Raw genomic sequence first — 22,188 nt, 5'->3', positions numbered from 1 at the left:
TGGGGACATCCCTGTGTGAGATGTGACTGTGCAGCCAGGACGAGGGTCAGGACAGTGACAGATCCAGATCCTCAGGACAGTGACTGTCACCCAACCAGGATCCTCAGGACAGTGACAAATCCATGACCCCCAGAACAGTGACAGACACAGATCCAGACCCCCAGGACAAGTTACAGCCCCAGATCCCCAGGACAGTGACAATCACAGCCCATGATCCTCAGGACAGTGACAGTCACAAATCCACAATTCCCAGGGCAGTGACAGTCACAGTCCCAGATCCCCAGGGCAGTGACAGTCACAAATCCACAATTCCCAGGACAGTGACAGTCACAGTCACAGCCCCAGATCCCCAGGGCAGTGACAGTCACAGAGCCATGATCCTCAGGACAGTGACAGTCCCACCCCCATGACTGCCAGGACAGTGACAGTCACAGCTCCATGATCCTCGGGACAGTGACAATCACATTCCCATGACTGCCAGGACCAGGACAGTGACAGTCACAAATTCACAGTTCCCAGGACAGTGACAGTCACACCTCAATGACTGCCAGGACAGTGACAGTCACAGCCCCAGACCCCCAGGGCAGTGACAGATCCATGATTGGGAACAGTGACAGTCACACTCCCATGACTGCCAGGACAGTGACAGTCACAGATCCATGATCCTCAGGACAGTGACAGATCCATGATCCTTGGGACAGTGACAGTCACAAATCCACACTTCCCAGGACAGTGACAGTCACACCCCCATGACTGCCAGGACAGTGACAGTCACAGCCCCAGACCCCCAGGGCAGTGACAGTCACAGCCCATGATCCCCAGGACAGTGACAGTCACAGAGCCATGATCCTCAGGACAGTGACTGTCACATCCCCATAATTGCCAGGACAGTGACAGTCACAAATCCACAGCTCCCAGGACAGTGACAGGGCAGTCAGATCCCCGGGCAGTGACAGATCCGTGATCAGGAACAGTGACAGTCACACCCCCATGCCTGCCAGGACAGTGACAGTCACAGCCCCAGACCCCCAGGGCAGTGACAGATCCATGATTGGGAACAGTGACAGTCACACTCCCAGGACAGTGACAGTCACAGATCCACTATCCTCAGGGCAGTGACAGTTACAGATCCGTGATCTTTGGGACAGTGACAGTCACAGATCCACACTTCCCAGGACAGTGACACTCACACCCCCATGACTGCCAGGACAGTGACAGTCACAGATCCATGATCCTCAGGACAGTGACAGTCACAGTCCCAGATCCCCAGGGCAGTGACAGTCACAAATCCACAATTCCCAGGACAGTGACAGTCACAGCCCCATGACTGCCAGGACAGTGACAGTCACAGTCCCAGACCCCCAGGACAGTGACAGTCACAGTCCCAGATCCCCAGGGCAGTGACAGATCCATGATCAGGAACAGTGACAGTCACACCCCCATGATCCTAATCCCAGCTGCAGCTCTGAGCAGACAGCAGGGACACAGTGGGGACACAGCAGGGACACAGAGCTGCTGCAAACCCACCAGAACAAGGACAGAGAAGGAAGAACCCAACATTCCAAACAGGAATTTCGCCCCAGCAGAGCCCCTTGGAGCTGGCAGGACCAGGATGAGGGATCCACAAGGATCCTGAAGCCTCAGGGACATGCAGAGACCTGGATCTGAGGGGGACACAAGGAGGGGACACTTGGGGACAATTGCTCCTCTCCTCTGGACTTCCCATGGACAAACAGAGCTCTTTGGACCATTTCTCCACCCAAAATTCGACACAGAAGCAGCTGGAAAGCAAATCTGGACCAAAGGGTGCACAGGTACCACCTCCCTCCCCTCTCCCACATCTCCAGTGCCCACCTTGGCTTTTCTCTTGGCAAAATTCCCCAAATTTCCTGCAGGGAATGATGATCTGGTGTCCCTGCCCATAGGACAGAGACAAGAATCCCATCCCAAACCATTCCAGGATTCTTTGCCAAGACCTTTGGAGTTTCATCCTTGCACAAACGATTTTTGGCTTCAATAATTGTCACAAACCAGGTGGGTTGAGTGTCCCCAAGAGGAGCCAGAGCCCAGGGACAGGACAGTGTGAAGGTGTCCCCGAGTCACCGGAGGGTTTAGGATTTATAAAAATATCTGTGAGGGAACGGCTTTAGGTTGTGCCAAGGGAGATTCAGGTTGGACAGCAGCAAAATTCCTTCATGGAAAGAGTTGGAAAACATTGAAAAAGGTTGCCCAGAGCAGGGGGACAATCCCCACTCCCAGGGGAATTTCCCAACCCTGCAGACGTGACACTTGGTGACAATGCGCAGAACTCGCCGGCCTCAGAGGCTTTTCCCACCCAAACATTCCTGATGTGACACCACCCAGAGCCATGTCCCCTCCCTGGCTGGGAGCACATGCAGGGACAGCCATGCAGCGCTGGGATGGAGCGGGATGGGGACAGTGAGGATGACGATGGCCCCGGCATGCGGCCGCGCGCGGGGAAGGGACACACGGCACCTTTTTGGGCTTCGCTCCGCGCTGCGTGAGGAGGGAACAGAAGGAATGTTAGACCTGCAGGATCTCCTAGGAACCCCCCTCAGGCTGCAGGAAAGGCAGGAGGGGGAATATCATCAGGGAAATTTGAGTAGGTGAAGGAGAAAACAGTCCCTCGCTCTGGATTCACCTCCTGCCTCTCCCAGCGTGGAGAATTTGGGGAGTCAGGACAGGTCCAAAGGGAATAAAGACAGGTTAAAGGGGTCCTGGGGGACAGGATCTCCCAGGATGCAGGAGAAAGAGGATGTCAGGATAAGGGGGAATGTTTGCCACTGCCAGAGGGCAGGGATGGATGGGATTTTGGGAAAGAATTCCTCCCTGTGAGGGTGGGAAGGGGCTGGGATGGAATTCCCAGATTTGTTGTGGTTGCTCCTGGATCCTTGGGAATGTCCAAGGCCAGGTTGGATGGGGCTTGGAGCCACCTGGGATAGGGGAAAATGTCCCTAGATGGGTTTTAAGGTTCCTCCCACCCCAAACCATTCCAGGATTCCACGACAAACCAGCAGGAATTCCCCAGCTGCACATGGAGCAGCATTTCCTTCCTGACCCCTTCTCCACACCAGCAGCACAAAACAATTCCAAGAACAATCCCCATTCCCTGATTTCAAGAACGCTGAGGTTTCCTAAATATTCTCTTTGTCTTCTAATGAATTCCAGGGTGGAATTAAACCAGGCAGGGAGCACATGGAGCACAGGCTCCAGCAGTGCCAGGGGTTGATGGATCACACCCCACACAGCAGGAAAAGCCAAAAACCTTCCCAAATCCCTAACACAGGGCAGGGAATCAACTTCCATCCTCCCCTCTGGCTGGAGCTCGTGTTCTCTGGGATCTGAGCCCAGTGAACCCCCAGGTGCTGCTCCATCCCCATCCCAGCATCCAGCTCTGGGGTAAGGAGCAGAATTCCTACACCTGGGAATTATCTGGAATGGCAGCACAGGAGGTTGGGCTCCAGTGTGCCACCTGCACAGAAACCTCCTGTCCCCACCATTTCCTTCCCCACATCTCAGCTGGGCCAGTTTATCCCCATGGAAAAATCCAGTTTCTAGCCCAAAACACACAAACCCACCCTCTGTGTCCCCAGGATCACCCAGTTCCATCCCTGCTCCCCAGTGTTGGGGGAACAGCTGGACTTGATGGTCTCAGAGAGTTTTTCCAGCCTCAGGATTCCATGATTCCTGTATGGCCATTCCTGAGGACAGGAACCTCCTCCAGATTCCCATTCCTTAGGAAATATCCCTCACATTTGGGTACAACACATCCCTACCCATATCCCAGGAGCCACTGGAGCTTCTGGATGAAGACACTCAGAGGGGAGGTGCCCCTGGATGCCTGGAAGTGTCCAAGGTCAGGTTGGAACAACCTGGGATAGTGGAAGGTGGAAAGCTGAGGGACTTTCAGGTCCCTTCCAGGATTCCATGAGGGTCATGGTTTGAAGGAAATAACCAGGGAATGCAGATAAAAACATGTGACACAAGACCTGCACTGGATAATCCCTCAGGAAATTACTGATTCCTGGCCAGTGGCTGAAAATGACATTTTTTACACCTTGTTTCTCATGGGTTTTGGGAGAAATTCGCTTTTCCATGGGTATTTTATTCCATGGAAGTGTGTCTGTGTGCTCTTCCCAGAGGGATGAAAACCTCTCAGAGGTGACAAAGTGCCAGGGTCACTCACCAGTTTGCTGGTCTTGGTGGCATCAAGGGAATCTGTGGAGAGAGCAGAAACACAGCTATGAGCCTGAGGGACAGCCCTGTCCCCAGTCCCAGTGTCCCTGCAGCCAGAGGGCAGGGGGACAGGAGAATTTTGGGAAGTGGGAGTGAAGCAGAGTAAAGAAATGGTGACACAGTGGGGTGTGGGTTTGGGGGAACAGGGAATTCCTTCTGGAAGGCAAACACTTGGATACACCTCAGAATGGGGCTGAACCCCTGGATTTCATGGATTCCCAAGGTCCTGGCACAGGATCTTAAATTCAATCAATCCCACCTTGTGCCACGGGGCAGGGACACCTTCCACTGTCCCACATTGCTCCAGGGACACTTCCAAGGATCCAGGGGCAATGTGTGCCAAGGCCTCCCCACCCTCACAGGGAGGAATTCCTTCCCAATATCCCACCCAAAAAATCCTTTTCCAGTGGGAAGCCATTCCCTGTGTCCTGTCCCTGCCTGGCAGGTGTGTCTGGATTGCCAGCCTAGCCCAGTGTCCCCTCCTGTGCTGGATCTGTGGCAGAGCCATCCCTGCACCCTGCACTGCAGTGCTGCTGCAGCAGCTGCTGTTTCCATGGAAACCCTTGGCAGGCAGCCACATCCCAGCCCTGCATCCCTGAGAGCATCATCCCACACCCCACCTGCAGCCTGGGCTCCTCTGTCCCAACCCAGCATCCATCCTGCCCAGGGGAGGAGCAGGGAAGGGTCTGGAGCTCCAGGAGGGGCTGAGGGAGGTGGGAAAGGGGCTCAGCCTGGAGAAAAGGGGGATCAGGGGGAACTTTTGATTCTCCAAAACTCCCCAAATTCCTGGAGCAAGGGAACAGGGACAGGAAGAGAGGGAACAGCCTCAAGCTGTGCTAGATTGGATATTGGGAAAATTCCTTCTTGGAAAGGCAGGGGTGGATCCCCATCCCTGGGAGGATTTCCCAGCCCTGTGGATGTGGCATTTGGGGACATGGGAATTCAGAAATGTCCGAGGGCTTTTCCAGCCTAAACGATTCCACGACTCTATTCCACAATTCCATGCTGACTGCAGCATCCAAAGCAGAGAGCCATTCAATTTTTCCCACTCTCACTTCCTGGGAGAGGAGAAATCCCACCCACAGCCACCACCCACCTCCCTCAGCCCACCCCATCTGCCAATCCCCATCCCACAAACGCTTCCCAGGCGGAGCTGCCGGCTTGGCACCCGGAGCTGCCGGAGCAGCCAAGGCAGGAAGCTGGCAGAGCCCCTTCCTGCAGCTCCCGGGATCCCACAGAGCCTGGGGAAAACATTCCCGACAAAACAGAGCTCAGAGGGAGGGAGGGAAGCCGGGCTGGGCTCACAGCCAGGGATGGGGGGGGTGGGAAACGGGGAAGGAATGTTCAGAGGAGAGAGGGAAGGGAATGGGGCACGGCAAGGGGCTGGGGACGGGGATGTTCCAGTTCTGGAGGGATGTTCCAGTTCTGGAGGGATGGAACAATTCTGGAGGGATGGAACAATTCCAGAGTGGCTCAGAGGGGCTGCATTCCCACTGGGAAATAGTCCATGATTTCCTCCTTCCTTACAGGAAGGATTTTTCATCTTTCCAGGAAGGATTCCCAACCCCTCCAAGAGAGATTTCCTGTCTCTCCAAGAATTATTTCCCATCTCACCTGGGAAGGATTCCCACTCTTCCAAGAGAAATTTCCCATTTATTCAGGAAGGATTCCCCACCCCTCCAAGAGAAATTTCCTGTCCCTCCAGGAAGGATTTCCCATCTCACCTGGGAAGGATTTCCCACCTCTGCAGAGGGGATTCCCTGTCTCTCCAGGAAAAATTCCCACTCCTTCAGGAGGGATTCCCCATCCCCACCCTCTCCAAGAGAAATTTCCTGTCTCTCCAGGAATTATTTCCCATCTCACCTGGGAAGGATTTCCCACCTCTGCAGAAGGGATTCCCTCTCTCTCCAGGAAGGATTCCCACTCCACCAGGAGAAATTCCCTATTTCTTCAGGAAAAATTCCCACTCCTTCAGGAAGGATTCCCACCCTCTCCAAGAGAGATTTCCTGTCTCTCCAAGAATGATTTCCCATCTCAGCTGGGAAGGATTCCTCACCCTCTCCAAGACAGACTTCCTGTCTCTCCAGGAAAAATTCCCACTCCTCTAAGAGAAATTTCCCATTTCTTCAGGAAGGATTCCCCACCCTCTCCAAGAGAAATTTCCTGTCTCTCCAAGAATGATTTCCCATCTCAGCTAGGATGGATTCCCACTCTTCCAAGAGAAATTTCCTATTTCTTCAGGAAGGATTCCCCACCCTCTCCAAGACAGATTTCCCACCCTCTCCAAGAATTACTTCCCATCTCAGCTGGGAAGGATTTCCCACCTCTGCAGGAAGGATTTCCCACTCCTCCAAGAGAAATTTCCCATTTCTTATTCCCACCCCCTCACAGGGAATCCCCATCCCCTTCAGGAATAATTTCCCATCCCCTCCCCTAAGGATTTCTGTCTCTCTGGGAAGGATTTCCCAGCTGGGCCATACCTCTCTTAGGGACCTTCATGGCAGCAGATTCTGGGGTTTCTGGGGATGTTGTGTCTGCTCCATCCTCAAACACCTGGATCTGGAAAATAAACAACAACCATCCTTGCCCAAAATTCCACACCAGGGAGATCAGGGAACAGATCCCTCTGGGAATGGGTTCAGCAGAGCAGATCCCATGGTTTTGACACAGATTTTTAATTTCATCATTCTGGCTTTGCCATCAACCTTCCTGAAAACAGCCACACACTCATTATTCATTGGGAACATGGAATATTCACACAGGCAAGGAGGAAAGTCAAAGCTCTGGGTTTGACAGCCTGGAATATCCATACCAGATTCAGGGATTTCTCTTTGTGATCTATTTTTGGATGTATTTTTGCTGGATAAACATGGAAAATGAGGTTGGGAGGGGTTAGATTTTTGAGAGAGAACCATCCTTGTGCCTCAGATCAACACTTCCAAAATTGCTCCTGCAGGAATTTGCTGATCCATCAGCACCTCCCACCTGCGAGTTCAGCTTAAAAATCAAAATAACCTGGGAAGGTGTCAGACAGGAATTCCATTTTGGGAAGATTCCCAACACCAGCAATGATGAAAATTGAATTAAAATCCACAAAGGGACCAAGGAAAAGATGATACCAAGGAAATCATGACACCTGCAGCCATGCAGGGTGGGAATTCTGAGTGGTCTGGGGGTTTCCCAGCAGGGACAGCCTAGGAGGAAATTCCAGAGGTGCTGGAGAGGCTGGGGACAGGGCTGGGTGTGGAGTGACACTGGGAACTGCCACCACAAACTGGGGACATTGTGGCCATCAAGCTCCTCTGCCAGGCAGGAACTGAAAGGCAGCTCCAGGTGATGCCAAAATCAGGGATTTCCACACATCAGAAAGGAACAGCCATGCTTGGAATTGCCAGACTGGGCAGAATTAGGGAATCCTGGAATGGCTTGGGTGGGAAAGGAGCTTAAATCCCACCCAGTGCCACCCCTGCCATGGCAGGGACACCTCCCACTGTGCCAGGCTGCTCCAAGTGCCATCCCAGCTCACCTTGGGCACTGCCAGGGGTGGGGGATGCATCCAGCCCCACCCAGAGCCTGGTGCCAGCACCCCCTGCCCCTCCCTGCCCTGCCAGGGGGTGCCAGGGGTGGGGTCCCCCCTCCCTGTGCCCCCAGAGTGGCTCAGGATCAGCTCTGGACCTGCAGGGACAGCCCTGCACCCTCAGCTTTGCTCTGGGAGGGGACAGCAGCTGGCTGGGGGGCTCTGGTGTCACCTCTCTGCCCCTGGAAGGTGACACAGGGAATTAACCAGGAGGATGTTTGCTCAGGAGCAGCAAACCTCAGCAGCTACACCCACACCATGTGTTTTATCTCCTTGTAGGTAAACACAATTTAATTAAAATTCCTTGGTAAACAACCAAGATCAATCCCAAACTCCACCTGGACATCAATCCCAAACTCCACCTGGAGATCAATCCCAAACTCCATTTGGAGATCAATCCTAAATCCATCTGGAGATCAATCCCAAACTCCACCTGGAAATCAATCCCAATCTCCACCTGGAGATCAATCCCAAACTCCACTTAGAGATCAATCCCAAATCCATTTGGAGACCAATCCCAAACTCCACCTGGAGATCAATCCCAAATCCATTTGGAGACCAATCCCAAACTCCATCTGGAGATCAATCCCAAACTCCATCTGGAGATCAATCCCAAACTCCATTTGGAGATCAATCCTAAATCCATCTGGAGATCAATCCCAAACTCCACCTGGAAATCAATCCCAATCTCCACCTGGAGACCAATCCCAAACTCCAAACTCCATTTGGAGATCAATCCCAAATTCCACCTGGACATCAATCCCAAACTCCATTTGGAGATCAATCCCAAACTCCATCTGGAGATCAATCCCAAACTCCAAACTCCATTTGGAGATCAATCCCAAATTCCACCTGGAGATCAATCCCAAACTCCATTTTGAGATCAATCCTAAATCCATTTTGAGATCAATCCCAAACTCCACCTGCTACCGGTGGTAAATTCAGGGCTGGACACCTCATTGGGAAGCAGAATGGAACAACTGAGAATTCACCACAATGTTTTCATTCCAGAACCTCAAGGACTGTGCAGAGGGTGAGATTCCAGCTGGATTTGGAGCCTGTGAGAAATGAAGATCCCAAAACCCCCAGGGTTGTTTCCATTTATTTAACGACCGAGCCACGATCCCGAGCATCCCAGAATCCTGGGCTTGCACCCACCTGGGACTGCCTCACGAAGATGCCATGGTTCTCCTCACAGGTGAAGTATTTCCTGCCTTGCACTGTGCCATCATTCTTGCCCTTGGCCTCATCCAGGATGACCCCAACCCATTTTCCAGTGGCGAACAGGGTGGCCCCCACGTAGGCCACGGTGCCGCGGTGGCCCTTGCCGATGACCTCCACGCGGGAGCCCACCTTGAGGGGCTTGCTGCCGCCGTCAGAGCTCATCCTGGGCGTGCTGGAGGCCTGGGGAACAGAGCAGAGCAGGGTTCAGAAAGGTGGGATGGACACAAGGGGTGGGTGCTGGGATGGTTCATCTCCCTCCGTGCCCGTTCGCTTTCTCCGCCCTTTTTTATTTTGGGTGATTTCACTCCTGAAGAGGAGCCACAAATCATCTGATTTATCTCCTTTTATAACATTTTTATAAGCATTGAGGGGGAAAAAAAACACAAGAGCAGCACAGTTGGTCAGTTTTGGGGAAAACCTCCAGAAGGAGCCCCCAGAAAAAAAAACACCCCCACAACCGGGTTTGGGAAGAATTTCCTCAGAGGAAAAGTGGAAAAAACCTTCAGGATTATTGAAATCCCAGAGAAATTTGTTGGGATTCACCCTGAGCAAAACAGATTAATCATGGAATTGTGGAAAGGTTTGGGTGGGAAGGGACCTCAAAGCCCATCCTGTGCCACCCCCTGGGTCCCTGGTAGGGACACTCCCACTGTCCCAGGGTGCTCCAAACCCCATCCAGCCTGGCCTTGGACACTTCCAGGGATGCAGGGACAGCCACAACCGCTCTGGGAATTCCAGCCCAGCCCCTCCCCACCCTCCCAGCCAGGAATTCCTTCTCAATATCCCACCACAATCCTCATTTCCAGTGGGAAGTCATTCCCTGTGTCTTGTCACTCCAAAATCCTCTCCAGATCTTCTGTAAATCCTCAAAACCCTGACACACTCCAACCCCACTGTCCCTATCCCATTGTGACTAAAACCAGGGATGTGGGCTTTCCCACAAGCCTGGATTCCAGGTTTCATCCAAACACAACTGACAGAAATCAAACATCACAAAATGATCTTATGTTAAAACCCAAAATCCATCAAACAGCAAAGAAACCCAAAGGAAAAATTGATGCTCCAAACCCAAATATCTCCCAAAGTTCTGGAAAATCGTGTCCCAGGTGTTAAGGAAAAGGAGAGAAGAAGCCTAAAGGAAAATCCCAAATCCCCAGGAAATGGGAAGGTTCCTGGACAGGAGTTTTTATCCCTCCTGCTGATCTGGCACCTGCAGCCAGGTAAGATCTGTTGGATGTGACACATTCCAAGCCCTGGGAGCCATTCCCTGTGTCCTGTCCCTCATCCCTTGTCCCCAGTCCCTCTCCAGCTCTCTCTGATCTCTCCCTGGAGCCTCCAAGCTGGACATTCCCAGCTCTCCCAGCCTGCCCCTGATGGGCAATTCTAATTTCATGGAAATTTTTCCCTTGGGAAAAGAAGGAGAGCCCAGAATGAATCCCTCCCACTCCCTCTCATCCCTCAGGACTGAATCTCCACCTTTTATTTCCAATTAATCAGAAATTGGTGTGTGGGACATCTGGAAGCTCCAATCCAATGGATAAACCTCCAGCTGGAATTTCCATGAAGATTCAAACCAATTCATTGATTAATCCAGGTTTCACAATAGGAAGAACTGTCCCAGCTAAAAGCAGGTGGGATGGCCTGGAAGGGGAATAAGCTCCTAAATCCCAGTAAATGATAAATCCAGGGATTCACAGGGAAGGCGGTGGGAGATCTGGGGCACAGTTCTGCTCCATCCCAGCAGATCCCCCCAGGAATATTCAGTGTGTTCCTCCAGGAGCCTCAAACTGCCACTCAAAGCTCAGATCAAAAGTTTCAGGAGAATCCCAAGCAGCCAGCTGTGACAAGATCCAAATTCCACAAAGCCCACAAAGCTGGAAGAGGGAAAGACTTGGGAAGAACTGAAGGTTTAAGCCTGGCCAGCACCCAGGATTACCCTGGGATTGAGGGTGGCTGCTGTGGGTGGCACCAGGATGTGGCACTGGGATGAAATCCTCCCCCCTATGGTGGATTCCAGGCTGACAAATGGGATTGAGGGTGTTCCTGGACTCCCAAAACCTTGGGAGTGGCTCCAGCCCCAGGAAGGACCAGCACAGCTGTTGTCCCTGCAGTGCCCATCCCAAAATCCATGTGAGCCAAAATAATCTCACATTGCTGTCCTGAGACCCTCAGGATTTCCAGCTCCCTCAGCCACATCTCCATCAACCCTTGGAACCTTTCCAGCCCCACAGACCTGCACAGACACACACTCACACCCTGCCAGGGTGGGCAAAAAAGCTCCAGGCTGGCAAGTTTTCCCTCTGTGGTCAAATCCCAAATCCCACCGGCTCCAGGCCTGGTGTATCCACAGCAGGCAGGACACGGTGCCCACAGAGGGTCTGGGGGTTTTGTGGAGAGGTGGGAAGGGTCTTCCCATCCTGGAGTCGCTGCCAAGTTGGCACAGCCAGGCCCTGAAAGCACTGGGACACAATGTCACCGTGGTGGCCGCACAGGGACACAACGACAGGGACAGAAACTCCCGGGAAAAGCCTGGCCCGGCTCTGGGGAGGGGGCAAAGCACCGCAGGGCACAGCCCAGGGGTAGCTGCAATACGGAAAAACCTGCAAACGCTGGCCAGGCCCGCGGAGGGAGGCAGGAAAACACACCGGGATCTTTGTGCTGAGCAGCCCCGAAAAGGCTGGGCCAGAGGCGGCCGAGGGGCTGGGGCTGAGCCGGGGTTAATTAACGGCAGTTAATGAATTGGGGTAATCACCCACACGGCCCTGAGCAAACCGGAGCATCCACCTCCCCTCCCGGCGTTATTGTCAGCGAGAGAGGTGCCAGCCCCATTCCGGCAGCACCATCGAGCTTTCCCTACAAAGCGCAGCTCTTTGATCGCGATCTGTCGCGATAGGAGCTGTTGAGTCAGCTCCATCCCCCCCCTTACCCTGCCGGACGCGTGCCTCCTGCCCTGGGCCATGCTGCTGCGCTCCGGAGATTCCCGATTTTTGCAGGCAGCAGCTTTCTCCCGGCTCATCCAGCGGTGCTTCCCAGCATCGCCGTGCCCCCCTCCCCTCCCCCGAGCGGTACAAGAGGGGAGGGAAGCCCCTTTTTTTCAAGGCGAGGATGCTCCGAGGGAGGGATACAGAGAATTCCAGCGCTGCCGATGGAGCCACTCTGCGCCAGTGCCGCTCCAGATTTGTCGCTGGGTCCTAAAGCTCCCCTCAGGAGGTGGCACCGGGCCACTCCAGCCCTCCTCTTGCTCGCCCTGTGGTGGCCACCAAGCAGGGACATCCCAAATTCATCCCGCAGCCAAGGTTTGTCCCGCTTGGTCATCCCTTCGTGGGGAATTTTGAGGAAATTGGAGCGGGGTTTGTCCCGAATCCCCCGGGTGGATGGAGGGCAAGGGGTTAATGATGAGCGCTAATTGTCCCGCTCCTGGCTGTGACAGGTGACTTTGTGTCCCCATTGTTCCTGGCTGAGCCCTCACCCCTCTTCTGGGCACTGTTCCCGGTGCTAGCCGGGCTGACAGGGGATTTTTGGGAGTTACAGCCCCACATTCCAACCCCCAGCACCCCCAAACCCGAGAACATCCCGCAGGATCACGGATCCAACAATTCCCCAATCACAACAATCCCACCCCGCCCTGAGAGCCTTGTTCAAACACTGCCGGGGCTCTGGCAGCCTCAGGGGAGGAGATTTCACAAACACCACAAAGGCCAGCTGGAAACTGGGAATTTCTCACTGGGATCACTGAGAACACAACCAGAGTCACCTCTGGTCAGTGGAGCTGCTTCCCCTCTCCAGGCTGGTTTTACACGCACAAAATCCACACAAAATTCTCCAAAAAGCTGCAAAAAGGACGAGCTTCTCCCCTCAGCTTCATTTTCTAAACTAGTTTAGAAGATTTAGAAAATCTGAATTATTTTATCCATAGAAGGAGAAACCTTCTTGGCCACTGGAAGCTTCCCTGCCAGAATCTGGGAGTAAATATCAATTGTGTCACCTATTTATGGATTCAGGGAATGGTTTGGGTGGGAAGAGACGAAATTTCAGCAGGAATTCAGATGGGAGGAAGGGTGAGCATCCCCTCAAAGGGTGGGAACTCCCCACAGAGCTCTGGGAATAGCAGGACAAACCCAAAACCAGGAAAATACCAGACAGGCTTTGCTCCCAGGTGTTAAATCAACCAGGTTGTTAATTTAAAAAAGAAATTATCTACATCACACAGCTCCTCCTCAGTCAGTTTTCCGGGTTAAATGGAAGCAGGAGGGAATTTTTTCCACACAAACACAATTTCATGAGATGATCCAGAGCCCTCTTGGAACACCCCAACCTCCAACAAGGCTTTGGTTGCTTCACCCTCATCACAACAAATGGATTTGGGGCCAAACCCGCCTTGTACAAAGAGGAAAAGTCCAAATTTTCCCCCAAACTCAGGCACTGCCATGTTGGAATGAACTGCTGCTCCAGCTGAAAAAATCCCCCAGGATAAATAAACCTTCCTAGAACTTCCCTTTTCCAGGGAAACACACTCAAAAATCTGATTAAACCACTGAAATAAATTTCCTGGAGCGCTGAGCAGGGCACAGGGAGCAGGAGCCCATCCCAGATATTCTGGGATTTATCAGGAGCACTGCCCTGTGCTCCCACAAAGCTGATTTTGGGGTTGGGAGCAGCAAAACTGAGTTCAGCAGAGAAAAACCTAAACTAAGTATTTGGGGTTTGGTCTTTAAGGAGTCAAAATAAATCCAGAGTGAGTTTAAGATTTTTTTTAATACCCCTCCAAGCCCTGGACAATCTCAGGGGACTCCAAAAATCAGAATCCTGGAGTCATGGAATGGTTTGGATTGGAAGGGATCTCAAAATTCATCCAGTGCCCACTGTCCCAGGTGGATTCAGCCTGGCCAGGGACAGCCACAGCAAATCTGGGAATTCCAGCCCAGCCAGGAATTCCTTCCCAATCTCCCCTTTCCCTGTGTCCTGCCCTTCCAGCCCTTGTCCCCACTCCCCCTCTGCAGAGCTGGACCAGTCCTGCCCCCAAATTAAGGACATCAAACCCAAATTGAGGCCACCCAGCCAGGTCACTTGGGAACAACACAAACTGGAGTGGGGACATGGTGTCCTCACTGGGATCTCACAGCGATTTCCATGGAATTTTGGAGCGGTTTAGGGTGAAAATTTCTCAGAGAATCATCAAGTCCAACCATTCCCCAGCACAGGTAGCAACCATGTCCCCAAGTGCCACATCCACAGGGCTGTTAAATCCCCCCAGGAATGGAGAATTAACCCAATTTTCCCAATATCCAACCTGAACCTGACACTGCTCCCTCTCCTCCCCGACTCCACCCTCCTGTCAGGGAATTATGCAGGAGGAGGTCCCTCCCCATCCCCTTTTTTTTTCCCTCTCGGGACCTCATTCCAGGTGCTGCCGGCGCTAGGACCCGGCTCTGGAGCCTGCGCCCTGCACGGCTGCACCACCGCAGCCCCCGCAGCCCCCTCCTTCCCACCCCGACCCCGCGGGATCATTCCCGGATCATTCCCGGCGCATTCCCGGCTCCTCCGGGGGGGATCGATGATGCTCCGTAGCCACAGCAACACCCGGACACGCCGAGGATGCAGCGGGAGGTCAGTGGGTTTTAGTTCATCCCCCTCATCTCTGACACTCATTCCAACTGGGAGCATTCCCAGGAAAAGCTGATTGAACTGCTCGTTCCATGCGGGACTTTGCAGAAATCTTGCTCCGAGCAATCCCCAGCTTTAAACTTTATTCCCTCATTCCTTATGGAATTCCTGACCAGCAGGGCAGGGAATACCCAGGGATTCCATAATCCATAAATCCCTGGAAAACCTGGGAGCAGGGGGACAATCCAACCGTTTCCACATCCCTTCCATCCTCACCACCCTGTTTTCTCAGGAATGAGGGTGAAAACCTTCCCAAAATTTTGCTTCAGCAGTTTCCTGGGTGGGATTTGAGGCTCTGGAGAATCAGCACGACGTGATCCCACCCTGGGACAACCCCAGAATGCAGAGCTGCCTGTGCTGAAATCCATTAAAATTCCTCCTTTTCCCCCTTAAAGGAATTTAATCCTTGTGTTTATTCCCAAAGGCTCCACCCAGCTCCGCGTTTGGGAATGGAGGGAGAAAGCAAAGAAGGAAAGAATCGCTCCAAGGTCACCTGGGCAGGTGACAAACACCCAGCACATTCCAGAAATTCCCGATGAGCTCGCACAGACACAGAATTTTTTAAAAACCACCACGAGAACCCAAAAATGCTGCGTGAAATCGGAGCCTGCCTGCAGTGGAACAGCCCAGGAATTCTGGAATCCCAAAATTTCCTGACCAGTCCAGAGGGAGGAATGGCACCAGGACCAACACATCTCACACAGGTAAACAGCCCTGCCTGCTTTCCATCCCTTAATTAATCATTATTCATTAATTGATCCGCCTAATTAATTATTCATATTATGCTAATGAGGGCGGGTCGTGCTCTGCCAAAATTTCCCAGCACACAGAATTCCCTGCTGGAAGATCCTGTGTTTTTCCTGGATCCAGGACCGGGAATATCCATGCCACGCTTAATGAGCCCCTCCGCAATTAGCACGGGCCCTAATTACCCCCCGAAATGCCCTCACAGCCACCTAAATATCCTCAAACATCCCTAAATACCCCTATAGATCCCACCCACAACCCCAATATACCCTCAAACATCCCTAAATCCCCCCCCAAACATCCCCATAGATCCCAAAAAAGCTATAAATACCCCTACAGATCCCTCCACAACACCTAAATGTCCTCGAACATCCCTAATTTACCACCCAAACACCCACAGGGACACCTCCACACCCCCACAAACCCTCAGATCCACCCCAAAACCACCCCCGTACCCACGTGGAGATCCCGAAAAACCCCAAAAATCCCTCACGCAGACCCCCAAACACCCCCTCAGACACCCCACACCTCACAACCAAACACGCTCGGCCTCCCACCAACACCGCGACGCCTCTCCCTTTTTCCCCAGCCACAAATCCATTCCCAAATCCATTCCCGGGACTGTCCGGGAGCCCCCGACCCCCTCAGGCCTCCCCCGGTACCTCCGGCCCGGCCGCTCCCGGCACCGTCGACCCCGCCCGACGACAAGGCCCCTGAGGGCTGCCCCGCGTCGTGCCTGACGCCCAGCGCGGCCGTACGGCCGCGCTGGGCGTCAGGCACGACGCGGGGCAGCCCTCAGGGGCAGTAAGGGCGGAAGGGGCTTCACCGTCTGCGCATGCGCAATGCACAAAGTGAAGCCAGGAAAAGGGCGGGGAAGAGAATGAGTAGGAAAACGGGAGGGAGGAGGAAGCAAAGAGAAGGGATCAATCGGGACGAGAAGAGGTCTCGGTAAGTGTTCCCGACGTGGCACGGCCCGCCGATAGTAAGGGGGTGTTTATTATTGGGGGGTATTCCCTTAATTTCCGAGGGTCTCCTCCCGACCTAGAGGGTATTTTCCCATTTCCCGCTTTTTTTTCCCCATTTTCCGGGTTTTTTCCCATTTTCCGGTGTTCTTTTTCCATTTCCCGAGGGTCTCCTCCCGGCCCAGAGGGTATTTTCCCATTTCCCGGGTTTTTTTCCCATTTTCTGGGTTTCTTTGCCATTTTACATTTTTTTTTTTTTTTTTTCCCATTTTCCCGTGTTCTTTCCCCATTTTCCGGGTTTTTTTCCCCATTTTCCGGGTTTTTTTTCCCATTTCCCGGGTTTTTTTCCCATTTCCCGGGTTTTTTTTCCCATTTCCCGGGGTTTTTTTCCATTTCCCGGGTTTTTTTTCCCATTTCCCGGGGTTCTTTTCCCATTTCCTGGGGGTCTCCTCCTTTCCTACAGTGTCTTTTCCCGGTCCCTGGGGCTCATTTCCCATTCTCCAAGGGCCTTTTCCTGGTCCTGAAAGGATCATTCCCCAATCCCAAAAGATCCCGGGTATCTTTTCTCCCTTTCTCCAGTTTCCAGCTCCTCTCCCCATCCCAGTTACCTCTCCCCACCCCGCTGGCTGAACTGGGATGTGTTCCGATGAATCCAGGAACTGAGATTTGATGTCGGGCTGGGGCTTTCATTATCCCATCCCAAGGGATGAATCCCTTCGTTTCTTGCTGAATTCCAGGGACACCACAGCCCTGTCCCGGTTAAACCCGGGATAAATCCCGGAGCCCAGGGATCCCGTCCCGGAGCCGCCGGGAGCTGCGGGTGAGGTTTGGGATGTCCCGGAGGAGTTTCCGGGGGCTGAGCCGCGGTTCCCGGTGCCGGTTGGTGCCTGGATCGGGTGGGCAGTGCCCATGGTGGCTGTCCCTCACTGTCCCTGTCCCAGTGGGTGGGCAGTGCCCATGGTGGCTGTCCCTCACTGTCCCTGTCCCAGCAGCAGGCAGTGCCCTTGGTGGCTGTCCCTCACTGTCCCTGTCCCAGCTGTGGGCAGTGCCCATGGTGGCTGTCCCTGACTGTGGCTGTCCCTCACTGTCCCTGTCCCTCACTGTGGCTGTCCCTGACTGTCCCTGTCCCTCTCCCAGGGATGCCCCAGCAGCGGGCAGTGCCCATGGTGGCTGTCCCTCACTGTCCCTGTCCCTCACTGTCCCTGTCCCTCTCCCAGGGATGCCCCAGCAGCGGGCAGTGCCCACGCTGACCACGCTGTGCCTGCAGAACCTGGCCCAGCACATGCAAAGCCTCTGGGTCAAGGACTACAGTGACAATTACCTGGACGAGTACGAGTTCCGCTTCCTCGTGGGCCCCTTCAACGACCTGGGTGAGGTCTGGGGGGTGGTTCAGGACATCAGAGTACCCCTGTGGGCTGCCAGACTTCATGATCCCCCTGTTTCCCCCCAGCCAGCGGGCTGGTGCAGGAGCTGCTGCAGCTGCTGGGGACGAGCCGGCGGCTGTCACGTGCAGCGCTGCACCTGCTGCTGCTGCCACACCTGCGCCAGCTCAGCCTGCGGCCCTGCCCCGCGCTCGCCAACAATGCCCTGGGACACCTGATCGTCCTGCGCTGCCAGGTGGGCAGAGGGGATCGGGGGTGGGGGTGCCCATCTGCTGTGGGGGTGGGAGAGCGGGACAGGGGTGCCATGGTCAGTGGGAGTGACTCCTGTGGGGCGGGAGGAGCAGAGCTGGGGGTGGCAACACTGGGGGAGCAGGGCTGGGAGTGACCACCCTCTGAGGAGATGGAGAGTGAGACAGAATATGCCCACCTTCCACTGGGCAGGGGAATAGAGCTGGAGGTGCTCACCATCCATAGGGCTGGGGATGCCCACCCTCAGTGGGGCAGGGGAGTGAGGCTGGGGGTTCCACCTTCTGTGAGGCCGAGGGATTGGGGCAGGGTGAACAGTCAAGACATGCCCACCTTCTCTGAATCTTGAGTTGTGGGACAGGGGATGAGAGTGGCACCCATGCCCCCCTGCCCACCCCGCTGAGGCTCTCCCTGTGTGGCTGCAGGGCCTGAGCGTGCTGGACCTGGGCGGCTGCGGGCGGCTCTCGCCGGCCGTGCTGGTGGACCTGGCCGAGGGGCTGCCACACCTGAGCCGCCTGGGGCTGGCCCACACCCAGGCCAACGTCCAGGTGCTCGCAGCCGTGGGCTCCTGCTGCCGCCACCTGCGGGAGCTCGACGTGAGCGGCTGCAAGAAGGTGACACCGCGTGCCCTGCGGCACCTGGGCTACGACCTCCTGGCACGGACCCCGGGCTGCCCCGCGCTCCACGTCCTGCTGGCCCGCGACCTGGAGCACACCGAGGATGGGGACATGGTGGCTGCTGTGGCCTTCCTGCTGCTGGCCCTGCCGTGCCTGGAGGTGCTGGCACACGGTGCCCTGCCCGATGCGCTGCGGCTGCTCCACTCGCGGCAGCTGGATGGCACCGAGGACTCCGAGGGTTTCCCCTCGCTGAAGGAGCTGGGGGCTGCACAGGAGGGAGCTCAGCTCAGGCTGCCCCTGCGGCAGCTGGAGGAGGTGCAGGAGGATGTCCTGGGCACTGTCCACGCCGTGTGTCCCCAGGCTGAGGAGGTCAGCGTGTGGCTGGGGGACAGTCCCAGCCCCTCAGGGCTCCGGGAGCTGCCGAGCTGGAAGCGCCTGTCCCGGGTGACGCTGGGCTGCTCCGGGCGGCACGGCCGGGCGCTGGCAGAGGTGCTGCCCCTGGCACAGGGTCTGGGCACCCGCCTGCACAGCCTGACCCTGCACGGCTTCAGCTGCCGGGACCCGCTCTCACTGCCCACCCTGCTCGCCAACTGCCCAGGCCTGCAGAGCTTCAGCGCCGAGCTGGAAGTTCCACCAGACCCCCACACCCAAGACGAGCCCCCCGAGGACCCCCCTTCCCCGCCACCACGCTGGGCCACCGACCTACTGCCCCAGGGGCTGCCCCGGCTGCAGCGATTCTCGCTGACCCTGGCCGGGCCCGTGCCGGCCGCGCACCGCCCGGTGCTGAGCTCCACGCTGGCCTCGCTGCTGTGCGGGGCCCTGCAGCTGCAGACCCTGCGCCTGCTGGCCGTGCCCTTCCAGCTGGACTCGGTGCTGGAGCCGGCGCTGGCGGGGCCGGCGCTGCGGGAGCTGCGGGAGCTGTCGCTGGCCGAGAGCCGCGTGTCCCCCGGCACCGTGTGGCTCCTGCTGGGCTCCGACGGGCCCCTGCGGCGCCTGGATCTGTCCCGCTGCCCCGACATCCACCGGCGAGACTACGACAGCTTCCTGCAAGCCGTGAGGAAGCAGCGGCTGGACCTGGACATCACCTGGGAGTAGCGGGTTTTTAATAAAAGTGTGGCAGTCACATCTGGCCGGCGCCGTGTTGTCCCCACGGCAGCACAGGGGGAGCAGAGCGGTATCCGTGTCCCCCATCCCGGTGGCTCAGCCCTGCTCCGTGAGCCCCGTCAGCCGCTCCGATGCCTCCCAGAGCTTCCGTGCCAGCGCAGCATCGCGGGCGGCCGCGGAGGGCAGCGCCAGCCGGCAGCTGCTGTCGAAATATTTCCCGGTGATGCCCGCAGCTTCCTCCGAGACGGCGCAGAAGATGGTGCTGGCAGCGCCCTGCTCGGCAGACTGCGGGGGGATAGGGGTGAGGAGGGGGGTCTGTCCCCTCCCACCCACCCCGCTGTCCCCCGGACGGGCAGGACCCGGCCCCGCTCACCTTCATGAAGGGGCGGAGGAGGCTGAAGAGCGCCCGCACGGGCCAGCTGAAGTGGCGCATGATGCTGGTGCTCACCACGCCGGGGCTCAGCGCGTTTGCCGTCACCCCTGCCAGGCCGTACCGTCATCAGGGTGGGGACCCCAAATCCCTCTGACCCCAGCCTGGGGTTCTGCCACGCTTGGGGGATCCCAGGGAGTCTCTAACCCGTGTCAGACCCCCCTGAGATCTGGCACAGGGGATGTCCCCAGGGTGCCACATGGCACGGCTGAGCCCGGCACGGCCCCGCACCCACCTGTGCCCTCCAGGCGCCGTGCCAGCTCGGCGGTGAAGAGCACATTCATCAGCTTTGTGCTGTTGTAGGCAGCGTCGTACCCGCCTGGGCAGCGCTGCCCTGTCAGGAACGCGCTGTCAGCCGTGCCCACGCTGTGCCGGAACGATGACACGTTCACCACCCGGGCGGGGGTCGAGGCTTTCAGGAGGTCTGTGCAGAGCAGGGGTGACCAGGGAGGAGTCCCCAGAGCCCCCCCAACTCCCCCAACCCCTGCACTCACCCAGGAGCAGGTTGGTGAGCAGGAACGGGCCCAGGTAGTTGATGGTGAAGGTTTGCTCCAAGCCCTCTGATGTGATGGCAAAGGGCAGCCCTGGAAGGAGGGTGGGGAGCGCTGTAGGGTATCAGGACAGAGTGCTGGACCCCTGTTGGGGCTGCAGAGCCTCTCCTGGCACGTACCAGTGACACCAGCATTGTTCACCAGCACGTCCAGCCGTGACTCCTCACGCAGCACAGCGCTGGCAAAGGCGCGCACCGAGGCCAGCGAGCCGGTGTCCAGCAGCCTCAGCACCACTGCTGGGTTCCCAGTGGCTGCCCGGATCTCCTCCACGGCCGCCTGGCCCCTCTCCTGGCTCCGGCACGCCAGGATGGTGCGGGCATTCCGGCGTGCCAAATCCATGGCCACGCATTTGCCAATGCCTGGAGAACACGGAGCGGGTGTGGGCTGATCCCAGCCAGATCCCGCTGCTGAGGGGTCCCTGGGGGTCTGTGCTCCTGTCCCCAGGGTTTGGGCAGCCCCTGGCACAGCCAAAACCACCCAGCAGGAAATGATGGGCACTGGGGTGGGAATGGAGCCACTCTGTCCCTGGGCACATGTGGACATCCCAATCCCAGCTTGTGGGTCCCAACATCCCCAGCAGTGCCAGCCCGACCACATGCTTGGCAGTGGAACACTGATGAGAGCAGTGACCCTATCCCTGGTGTGACATGGTGGCCATGGTGGCCAGTGGCATGGTGGCCTTGTCTATCAGTCATTAACAGGGCCGAGACAAAGTCCAGCCTTGGAAGGTGGACAGATAGGAACACACTTTGGAGGACCGGCCACCAGCTGCTTCTGCAGCCACTTGCTCTCCCCAAGCAAGGACTGGCATCCTGGGCTGGGAAAGGGACACCCATGTCCCCTGCATGTCACCCTACAGCCATCACACCATCACCCACACACGTGTCCCTGCCACCCCTCCCTGCTCACCGCTGTTGGCTCCGGTGACAATCACTGTCTTGCCCGTCAGGTCAGCAGGACACTTGTGGGGCTCCCAGGGGCTTCTGTGCATGGCCCAGAGCAGCAGGGCCGGGAGCAGGAGCAGCAGGAGCCACCACGGGGGGCTCAGGATCCCCAGCAGCTCCATGGCCGGGTGCAGGATGGGGTTGGGGACAGAGGTCACAGCAGGACCTTTGCCCAGCCGGCAGTGTGGCACGGCACGAGTCCCTCTGCTCTGTGAGCTGCTGGGAGCCGAGGAGGGACAGCAGAGTGGCTGGAGCAGAAAGGAGAGTGAGCCACATCTCCCCTGTGAACCCCACTGTCCCCTGTCCCATCCTATCAGTAAATGACAGTTAATGACAGTTAAATTACTTCTGCTGATAAGTTCTCGGCGCTGCAATACCACAGAGGTAACTCCACACCAACATGTTCAGCTCTGTCCAGTCTGGACCAAAAACGATATTTTCCATCCCAATGTTCCTTTGAGGTGCTGAGGAACAAGAGAGGAA

General features: G+C 56.1%; 3 protein-coding genes across 13 annotated transcripts in view; 1 reads left to right on the top strand and 2 right to left on the bottom strand.

The window, feature by feature from the left end:
• DCTN1 (dynactin subunit 1) overlaps positions 1-16,202 on the bottom strand; it is a 48,959-nt gene extending 32,757 nt beyond the window's left edge. For 3 of the 7 annotated variants that reach the window (XM_033059628.1, XM_033059629.1, XM_033059631.1), the window contains exons 1-5: positions 11,985-12,238; positions 8,993-9,238; positions 6,738-6,816; positions 4,208-4,239; positions 2,497-2,517 (exon numbers count right to left, since the gene is read on the bottom strand). In XM_033059628.1, the coding sequence (XP_032915519.1) occupies positions 2,497-2,517; positions 4,208-4,239; positions 6,738-6,816; positions 8,993-9,238; positions 11,985-12,074 (468 nt within the window). In that variant the 5' untranslated portion in view covers positions 12,075-12,238. Of the gene's footprint in view, positions 1-2,496; positions 2,518-4,207; positions 4,240-6,737; positions 6,817-8,992; positions 9,239-11,984; positions 12,239-16,131 lie in introns of those variants that run through there. The other 4 variants (XM_033059632.1, XM_033059633.2, XM_033059634.1 and 1 more) reach the window with 2 other exon arrangements.
• LOC116996272 lies at positions 14,431-19,799 on the top strand. Of its 5 annotated transcripts, XM_033059640.2 has the most exons (6): positions 14,432-14,665; positions 15,147-15,426; positions 17,169-17,251; positions 17,649-17,801; positions 17,882-18,048; positions 18,485-19,799. In XM_033059640.2, exons 4-6 carry the CDS (start codon positions 17,651-17,653, stop codon positions 19,769-19,771), a joined length of 1,605 nt encoding a protein of 534 aa, XP_032915531.1. In that variant the 5' UTR covers positions 14,432-14,665; positions 15,147-15,426; positions 17,169-17,251; positions 17,649-17,650; the 3' UTR covers positions 19,772-19,799. The 5 variants fall into 5 exon arrangements, 4 of the variants coding, with proteins under 4 accessions (XP_032915533.1, XP_032915531.1, XP_032915532.1 ...); XM_033059642.2 differs by lacking the exon at positions 17,169-17,251 and having other exon boundaries at positions 14,431-14,665; XM_033059641.2 differs by lacking the exons at positions 14,432-14,665; positions 15,147-15,426 and adding an exon at positions 16,238-16,417.
• On the bottom strand, positions 19,763-22,106 carry LOC116996859 (retinol dehydrogenase 12-like; the record flags this gene model as incomplete). Its single annotated transcript, XM_033060880.2, has 6 exons — positions 19,763-20,065; positions 20,154-20,260; positions 20,446-20,634; positions 20,705-20,794; positions 20,881-21,120; positions 21,671-22,106. Coding segments are annotated over 6 exons (1,251 nt in total), but the record flags the coding sequence as incomplete, so codon positions are not given.
• Positions 22,107-22,188: the final 82 nt, after the last annotated feature.

This window comes from Catharus ustulatus, chromosome 5 (assembly GCF_009819885.2).
Source record: "Catharus ustulatus isolate bCatUst1 chromosome 5, bCatUst1.pri.v2, whole genome shotgun sequence".
Classification (NCBI taxonomy): domain Eukaryota; kingdom Metazoa; phylum Chordata; class Aves; order Passeriformes; family Turdidae; genus Catharus; species Catharus ustulatus.
Note: the sequence above shows the minus strand (reverse complement) of the source record. Positions and strands in the feature narration are given on the sequence as shown.

Coding starts and splice junctions, on each gene's coding strand:
- LOC116996272 (XM_033059642.2), top strand. CDS start 17,651: ATGCCCCAGCAGCGGGCAGTGCCCACGCTGACCACGCTGTGCCTGCAG. Junction 17,802..17,881: donor GGGCCCCTTCAACGACCTGG/GTGAGGTCTGGG, acceptor GTTTCCCCCCAG/CCAGCGGGCTGGTGCAGGAG. Junction 18,049..18,484: donor TGATCGTCCTGCGCTGCCAG/GTGGGCAGAGGG, acceptor GTGTGGCTGCAG/GGCCTGAGCGTGCTGGACCT.